Consider the following 9,843-nt stretch of genomic DNA (forward strand, 5'->3'; position numbering starts at 1 on the left):
ATCCCGGTAGCAAGAATCACGAAAACTTCCGAATTCTGTAGACGAATTCTGAGCAGTACTGGGAGACATTGCCTCAATGATAACTGGACAAGCTGTATAGTATGGTCTCGTCACATGACTGCAGTGGCCCTTAGTGTACAAAGTAAGAAACTGCGAGGCTACTTGACCAAAAGATTTACGTGTGACGTGGGTCAATTGCTTGGTCCGCCGCAACGTGAGTGTGAAAGAAAAGGGAATGGAATGCTAAATGTTCACTACATTCACTTAGCTTTTCGATTTTAAATAAAAAAAAGCAGTGAGTTACGTGTGAACAGTGCCACAGCAATCAAACTTTTTCATATAACCCTAAAAAAAAACTGCAAACTAGAAATGTAAGCATAGCAGCATAGCTCGCCACACCCCTACCGCACTCTCCAGTTTACATGACGGAGCTAATCAAACATACAAAAAAATACCGACTTCCATACAAATACCTTCAAAATTAATATTTATCTTGTTGTAATGAATAAAAAAACTGCGGGGATGTGTTTTTTTCAAACCCTCTGGACTATTACCAAAGATAGACTGGAATTTGTAAACATTTCAGTCTACGTAATTTCTCACTTCCCAGATTACGCATTAGAAAATCTAAGTATTATAGAAAATAATCTCACTTAGACCACTTTCATTCTTTTACTTTACCACACGGTATTTATTAGTGTTTTATGCCTGCATGCAAAGCCACAAATTTCAAGACCTAACATTTCACTTGTTTATTATTTCTTTTTTAGGAACTATCATCGAGCTAATAGCTCAGAAAAGACCTTAGCAAGCATCAATTAAATCGTTTTTTCAAAGAAAAATATCAAAACGGAAATCACGCTTTGAAGACCTTAAAGAAAGCCATGATATGTTAAAAATACAGGAAGCTAGCTCTAGTTTCACTTCTTGTTCTCAGACTGCTGTAGTCAGATAAGATTCTGTTAACGTTTCTCTATTTCCAAATCCATCTGTTAAAAATGGCATTTCTTCGTTTATTAACAATAGAAACGTGACAGATGCTGACCGATTTGAAATATTAAGCAGTATTTAGGTAACTATGCCGAGAAAGAAAGCATTTGAAGGGGTTTGTTGCATAACATGCAGTTTAGAGGCGCTAAACTCGCAACTTATGGAGCAATCAGCATCAACAATCATTAGAGATAAGCAAAGACGTTCATGTTGGAGAACAAGTTCACTGATAAACAGTTTTTGATTTGTCTGTTTAATTGTTTATTTGAGTACAAATCAGGTTTTAGACCTTTTATGCCATTTTCAATTATCTGATTTTATGTCTTTAACATACATTGCAGGATACTTAATATGTTATCAAGCTCAATGTTGGCCATAAATGAAGAAAAATATTGGCTTTCCACGAAATGCCAAGATTTCAGGCAAATTTCACGAAAAAATATCAAATTCGCCCACGTATTACCCCTGCATGATAAATTGATAGTTATATTATGTAGACAAGTTGTTTACTTCGATTTCCTTAACTGAATGTGTCCCAGAACACATCACGTTAGTCGGATGAGGGCGCGGAGAGAGAGGCCAGGGCAAGCTCATCAAAAGTACGGGTTACGGAACTTGTTTGAGACCCTGTGTAGACAAACCTAATCGCCATTCACTTTCGAAGGAAGCTCTTAGTCGAGCAGCTGCAAGTCTTGGTTCGCAGTTCGTTTACAGAAAATTATAAACATTTGTGTGAACATGACTAGCATGAAATAACTGGAAATAAACTATAATCTGTCCAACTAATATTACCAGTTTTTTACAATTCGTGGGTGTGTAAATTCACTATGCATCCAAGTGTGGAAAGTGCAGATTTATTTGGAAAATTAACTATTTACTACACAGGAGCTGAGAAACTGCATAGTCAGACTATGTTTGTATTAGCAACGGTGGCAACTACAAAAATATTCTGGAAGATCGTCGAAACTTCACAAATGAAAGGAAATAAGATTTTTTTTCAGATATTGACGGCATACTATACGTTATTGCTTTGAAGATCTTATCAATCGAGAAAGGTATCCAGTTTTTGATCAATCGGCTGTTAAAATTCTCCACAAGTTAGATGCATGAAATCAATCAGCAGTTACTTGAGGAAGAAAGTTTGTGAGGGAGCACAGGCAACAATTAATAGCCGAGAGTGGAGAGGTTATGAAAATCGACAAATCAGTACATTATGTATTAATGTACTTAAAAGATAAATTTTACACATGACTGTATTTGAAAATACAATAAAAAATTATTCAATGCTAGTTCAAAAGGCGATAATATTACGCATGTTTCGTTTTTTTAACTTGTTCGGAAAAGCACAAGAAAATGTTGTCCATGAAATTCGTACAGCAAGACTTTTCTGTTATGTCATTAGAGACTGACACAACGGCATAAAGTATGACCTCTTTTAGTGAGGCATGTGCTTTGACTGAAAACATTTTTGAAAAAGATCTCTTGTGTTTACCTTGAAGGCATGAGATATACTCTAAGGCAAAAAAAAAAAAAAAAGGATGCACCCCGAGGGAATTATCTGAGTTTGACGAAAATTCGTAGATGTGATGTCCATTTACAGACAAATGCATGTTACAGTTTCAGAAAAATTGGATGATTTATTCAAGGGAAAGAGCTTCACAAATTGAGCAAGTCCATAACACGTTGGTTCACCTTGACCCTTACGCAAGCAGATATTCGGCTTGGCATTTATTCATAGAGTTGAATGTCCTCCTCAAGGATACCGTGCCAAATTCTGTCCAACTGGCACTTCAGATCGCCAAAATCCTCAGCTGGTTGAAGGGCCCTGTCCTTTAATGCGCCAAATGTTCTCAACTGGGGAAAGATCCGGCGACTTACTGGCCAAGCCAGGGTTTGGCAGCACGAAGACAAGCAGTAGAAACTTTCATCGTTTGTAGGTAGACATTATCTTGCTGAAACGTAAGTCCAGGATGGCTTGCCATGAAGGGTAACAAAACAGGCCATAGAATATCGTCGATGCGCTGCTGTACTGTAAGGTCGTTGCGGATGACAACCAAAGGCATCCTGCTATGAAAACAAATGGCACCCCAGACCATCACTCTTGGTTGTCGAGCCATATGCTGGGTGACGGTCAGGTCGGCATATTACCGCTGTCCGTGGCATGTCTAGACGCGTCTTTCCTGGTCACTGATGGAGACTTATCACTGAGACAGTTCTAGACCATTAAATGAGATTCCAGTTCATCTACAACTACATCTACATGGATACTCTGCAAATCACATTTAAGTGCTTGGAAGAGGAATCATCGAACCACCTTCACAATTCTCTATTATTCCAATCTCGTATAGTACGCGGAAAGAACTAACACCTGTATCTTTCCGTACGAACTCTGCTTTCCATTATTTTATCGTGGTGATCGTTTCTCCCTATGTAGGTCGGTGTCAACAAAATATTTTCGCATTCGGAGGAGAAAGTTGGTGATTGGAATTTCGTCAGAAGATTCCGTCGCAACGTAAAACGCCTTTGTTTTTATGATGTCCAGCCCAAATCCTGCATCATTTCATTGCCACTCTCTCCCATATTTCGCGATAACACAAAACGTACTACATATCTTTGAACTTTTTCGAAGTACCCCGTCAATCCTATCTGGTAAGGATCCCACACCGCGGAGCAGTATTCTGAAAGAGGACGGACAAGCGTAGAGTAGGCAGTCTCTTCAGTAGATCTGTTACACTTTCTAAGTGTCCTACCAACAAAACGCAGTCTTTGCTTAGTCTTCCCCACAACGTTTTCTATGTGTTCCTTCCAATTTAGGTTGTTCGTAATTGTAATTCCTAGGTATTTAGTTGAATTTACGGCCTTTAGATATGCCTGATTTATCGAGTAACCGAAGTTTAACGGATTCCTTTTAGCACTCATGTGGTAGACTTTCCGTTATTTAGGATCAACTGCCAATTTTCGCACCATTCAGATATCTTTTGTAAATCGTCTTGCAATTTGTTTTGATTTTCTGATGACTTTATTAGTCGATAAACGACAGCGTCATCTGCAAACCACCTGAGACGGCTGCTCAGATTGTCTCCCAACTCGTTTATATAGATAAGTAACAGCAAAGGGCCTAAAACATGATTAAACTGATACACACACATCAAAAAAAGTTTTTCATCCCCCCGGTTCCCAGAACTCCTGAAGATTGACGATGACTGTGAATATTGTACCGCAGACACAGTTCCTTTCAGTGTCCAGAGATGTCACTAAACCCGCCCAAAGATGTAAACAACCATGCTTTAAAAAATGGTTCAGATGGCTCTGAGCACTATGGGACTAAACAGCTGAGGTCATCAATCCCCTAGAACTTAGAACAACTTAAACCTAACTAACCTAACGACATCACATACATCCATGCTCAAGGCGGGATTCGAACCTGCGACCGTAGCAGTCGCGCGGTTCCGTACTGAAGCGCCTAGAACCGCTCGTCCTCAGCGGCCGGCCAACCACGCATGAGCAGCGCCTATTAGACGGATGGGGTCCGACAGTTCCAGTCATTCCACCAGGAAGGAGGTAATCGGCTCGTGTTGTCTGTCGTTCAACCATACCTAGAAGATGAATACCACGGTTCGATTGCGTCCGCATTGTTACACTGTGCCAGGAAGGGCTCTCAACAAGGGAAGTGTCCAGGCGTCTCGGAGAGAACCAAAGCGATGTTATGTCCATTATAATTATCCGGGCTGTTATGCGGTGGTCGGTTGAATTCTGTGTCGATTCCCAACGTTTCGTCTGCGACTGCGCGAGACATCTTCAAGGGGGTCCGTAGCTCGATGGAAGGTCCAACACACCCACTGGCTCGCTACTGACTGCCGCTAAATTCCGTGTCCGCGCGCTCCCATGCCGCGGCGTGACGTCACGTGTTTTGAAAACGTCAGTGCAAATGGCCGCTGTCCGTCGCCGTCGATCGCCGTTGCCATCACCCAGTAGTGGACGGGTGGTACACATCTTCTTTAGTACCGGCATCCATATACCGTTTAATTTCACGCCCTCCTCCTTTCGGTTGAAGTTATTTGGGTGTTTAGCGATTTCGATTGCCTCCCTGTAGAGCCTTTCGTAATATCCGTTCAGATGTTCATGAAACCGGCTTAGTTCCTCCCTACCACCAACATCTGAACAGCATAAACACGAGAATTCAGTTTACAATGGAGGAGGAGGTAGACGGCAAATTACGTTTCCTCGATGTGCTTGTTTTTAGAAACGAAAATGGTAGTTTGGGACGCTCAGTATACCGCAAACCCACGCACACGGACCGTTATTTGCACCGGGATTCGAACCACCACCCACAACAGAAGCGGGGTGTTATCAAGACGTTAGCGCACAGAACTACAAATATTTGTGAACCTGAGTTGCTCGACGCTGAGATGGAACATCTCCACAATGCACTAATGAAGAACGGATATTCGTCCGCCGAAATAAAACGTGCGTTGAGGCAGCCACGCAGAAATCATACTGATGTACAGGCTACTGCAAAATCTAAGGTTTTCCTGCCATTTGTTAAAAATGTAACGGAAAGTCTAGGGAGGATCTTGACGAAGCGGAATATTACCGTAATTTACAAGCCCACCAGGAAGATACAGGAATACCTTAAGCCTGCCAAGGACGCTCGCAAACCATTGGAAAAAGCTGGAGAGTATAGGATCCCATGCAGCTGTGGTGGTGTTTATGTGGGTACCACTAAAAGAACTGTTTCTAAACGTTTGGAAGAGCACAAGGGAAATTGTAGAAGAGGAGAAACGGAACGATCAGCTGTTGCGGAGCATGCTTTCCAGCCAGGGAACCACAATATTCGTTTCGAGGAGACGCAAGTACTAGCGGCCACAAGCGGATATTACGAAAGGCTCTACAGGGAGGCAATCGAAATCGCTAAACACCCAAATAATTTCAACCGAAAGGAGGAGGGCGTGAAATTAAACGGTATGTGGACGCCGGTGCTAAAGAAGATGTGTACCACCCGTCCACTACTGGGTGATGGCAACGGCGATCGACGGCGACGGACAGCGGCCAATTGCACTGACGTTTTCAAAACACGTGACGTCACGCCGCGGCGTGGGAGCGCGCGGACACGGAATTTGGCGGCAGTCAGTAGCGAGCCAGTGGGTGTGTTGGACCTTCCATCGAGCTACGGACCCCCTTGAAGATGTCTCGCGCAGTCGGAGACGAAACGTTGGGAATCGACACAGAATTCATCAACCGACCACGGCATAACAGCCCGGATAATTATAATGGACATGATATTTCCGGCCGTGAAAGTCTACATTTTAGTATCAAAGCGATGTTGTTCTGACATGGAGGAGATACAGAGTGACAGGAACTGTCGAAGACATGCCTCGCTCAGGAGCCCAAGGGCGACTACTGCAGAGGATGACCGCTACCTACAGATTATGTTTCGGAGGAACCCTGACAGCAACGCCACCATGCTGAATAATGCTTTTCGTGCAGCCACAGGACGTCGTGTTACGACTCAAACTGTGCGCTATAGGGTGCATAATGCGCAACTTCAATCCCGACGTCCATGGCGAGGTCCATCTTTGCAATCACATCATGCAGTGCGGTATAGATGGGCCCAACAACATACCGAATGGACCGCTCACGACTGGCATCACGTTCTCTTCACCGATGAGTGTCCCATATGCCTTCAACCAGACAATAGTCGGAGACATGTTTGGATGCAACCCGGTCAGCCTGGACGCCTTAGGCACACTGTCCAGCGAGTGCAGCAAGGTGGAGGTTCCTTGCTGTTTTGGGGTGGCATTATGTGGGGCCGACTTACGCCGCTGGTGGTCATGGAAGGCGCCGTTATGGCTGTACGATATGTGAATGCCTTCCTCCAATCGATGGTGCAACAATATCGGCAGCATATTGGCGAGGCATTCGTCTTCGTGGACGACAATTGGCGCCCCCATCGTGCACATCTTGTGAATGACTTCCTTCAGGCTAAAGACATCGCTCGAGAAGAGTGGCCAGCATGTTCTCCAGACATGAAGCCTATCGAACATGCCTGGGATAGATTGGAAAGGGCTGTTTATGGACGATGTGATCCACCAACCACTCTGAGGGATCTACGCCGAATCGCCGTTGAGGATTGGGGCAATTTGGACCAATAGTGTCTTTATGAACTTGTGGATAGTATGCCACGACGAATACAGGTATGCATCAAAGCAAGAGGAAGTGCTGCTGGGTAGTAGAGGTACCGGTGTGTACAGCAATCTGGGCCACCACCTCTGAATGTCTCGCCGTATGGTGGTACAACATGCAATATGTGGTTTTCATGCGCAATAAAAAGGGCGGAAATGATGTTTATGTTGATCTCTATTCCAATTTCCTGTATAGGTTCCGGAACTCTCGGAACCAAGGTGATGCAAAACTTTTTCTGATGTATGTAAAAAACCGTGGTGATTTAAAAGTGGTTAGTCGCATGTGTTAGCTGTTTATGTATGTCATACATACATAAAAAATTGCTTAAACAATATGTAATGACATTTCGTTATCATTTAATGTGAGTGCATTAAAACATTTCTTTGTTTGATTACTGTTGTAATATATTAGTTTTGCACAGAAAGTGGTGAGCCAAACTCCTGTCTGTAGAGCACAAGAACGATGTATTTTTTGGTAGGTGCGGCCTTCATCCAGTGGAGTACTAGTCAGCTGCGTCAGGTCGAGAAGAACAGGGGTTGAACAAAAAATTGAAACGCGACGGGAAATGCATGTTTCGACATAAATGCAGGTGCTGGCCAAGTCTGCAGGTTACGCTGTTGTATTTGACCACGAACGGCTTCTGTGCAATGCCTTCAGTACATTGCTAGTGTCAATCGTAGGTAGAACAGCGTTATGTGTAGTTGTGCGTGCATTACGCCACAGCCAGGTGAATTCTAAGGCGGGAAAATTGTTGGTGCTCGTTTCGTATGTGGACCGGTAACCAAGGTAGCCGATCAGCCTGGTGTTTAAGAGGAACCCTATCGAAGATACGTACCGCATACCGGGATAGAAGAAAAACATTATCCGCAAATTCACAACGCGGACGAATATGTGTTGAGTGATTGCGAAAAACAGTCAATGAAGAGGACTGTGAGGAAAATAGGAGGAAGACGCTTGTAACAGTCACTGCAGAACTGAATGTAGCACTCGCTAAACCTGTGAACACCAGAACAGCGCGGATGGAGCAGGGCGAGCTGGAATTCCAACTTCACACATCAGTCATCGGTTATCCAAACTCCCGTTTAAAAATCAAAAAAAATAAAATTAAAAAAAAAACTTTATGCTGAAGACTTGAGACCTGGAGTTTGGAGCAATGGAGCGATGTCACTTGGTCGGATGAGTATTTTTTCACACTGCTGCCAACTTCTGGTCACGTTTACGCCTGACGAACCCCGTCCAAAGCCTACTCTGAACGCTGCTAGTAACCAAGGGTGATTTTCTTTTTTCGTTGTGCTGTGAAGCTTTTCTTTTTGTCAAATTTCACGATTCTAGGCCAACGGGAAATACGCTACTTTTTTTTATGAGTAAATCTGCGGAATAAAATTTTCACTCTGCAGTGGAGTGTGCGCTGATATTGAACTTCCTGACAGATTAAAACTGTGTGCCCGACCAAGACTCGAACTCGGGACCTTTGCCTTTCGCGGTCAAGTGTTCTACCAACTCAGCTACCCAGTTCGAGTCTCGGTCCGGCACACAGTTTTAATCTGTCAGGAAGTTTCATATCTACAACCACTCCGCTGCAGAGTGAAAATTTCACTCCGGAAACATCCCCTACGCTGCGGCAAAGCCATGTCTCCGCAATATCCTTTCTTCCAGGAGTGTTAGTTCTGCAAGGATCGTAAAGGAGCCTCGGTGAATTATGGAAGGCAGGAGACGATGTACTGGCAGAAATGAAGCTGTGAGGGCGGATCGTGAGTCGTGCTTGGGTAATTCAGTTGGTAGAGCACTTGCCCGCGAAAGGCAAAGGTCCCGAGTTGGAGTCTCGGTCCGGCACACAGTTTCAATCTGTCGGGAAGTTTCAGTAAGTTCGCGCTTGTTAACTAACGTATGTGACATAAATAGCCGTATCTTTTGACTGCATTGACTTAAAAGCTTCAATGTTTCACATCGCCAAGGGAATTCAGATCACAGTATGTGACGTTAATATCAACTTAATACCTCTACCCGTTCCTGAGAAAAAGAGTTTCTAACAGTCAGAGAGACAGACAGGTGGCCAACAAAGCGATTCTATAATGGTTCCGTTTTTACCAATTGAGGCACGGAAGCCTAAAAATGATGACGAAACTCGAACACAGCCGTTTGCGCTAATGCCATTATTCAGCGGCTGACGCTCTCGTCCGTTATTCAAGAGACTCATAAAATACTCAACTTTGTTTTCTCGTAACGACTTTATAGAAGCGATTGTTACATCTTCTAAGTATGTACGACAACTCTGTGAAAGCTGAGCAAACTCGGGGAAGCTTTAGAAGTATACTTTCCGTGTAAGACTAAAAGCAAGGCGGCTTAATTATAAGACGCTAGACAGCTGTTTTGAACAGAAGACGCAAATTCCAGCCTTCTTACCTTTGAGAGACATGTTCGTTGTCCTCGGCTTGAGCTACCAGTGGGTCTCTTGACATTTACTGAATTGTAGAACAAAGCAGTATCTTATCGCCTGCTTCGCAAGCCCTCATTTGTTGATTAGACTATCCATGGGCTGCGCAGTGGAACCGCCTGCATAATTTGTTATCGTCTGCATGATACCGGAGAAATTTGCAGGTGGCACCTCGGCTGTTGAATGGTGGCTGGAAGGGGGGAGCAGCTGAAGTAGTGACTTTGGCGCGCTAAACT

At 43.8% G+C, this 9,843-nt stretch overlaps 1 protein-coding gene across 1 annotated transcript in view; it reads right to left on the reverse strand.

The window, feature by feature from the left end:
* LOC126456550 (sialin-like) overlaps window positions 1-9,599 on the reverse strand; it is a 98,499-nt gene extending 88,900 nt beyond the window's left edge. The window contains exon 1 of the mRNA XM_050092297.1: window positions 9,577-9,599. Coding sequence (XP_049948254.1) covers window positions 9,577-9,589 — 13 coding nt within the window. The 5' untranslated portion in view covers window positions 9,590-9,599. The remainder of the gene's footprint in view (window positions 1-9,576) is intronic.
* Window positions 9,600-9,843: the final 244 nt, after the last annotated feature.

The sequence above is a fragment of the Schistocerca serialis genome, chromosome 2 (assembly GCF_023864345.2).
Source record: "Schistocerca serialis cubense isolate TAMUIC-IGC-003099 chromosome 2, iqSchSeri2.2, whole genome shotgun sequence".
Lineage (NCBI taxonomy): Eukaryota > Metazoa > Arthropoda > Insecta > Orthoptera > Acrididae > Schistocerca > Schistocerca serialis.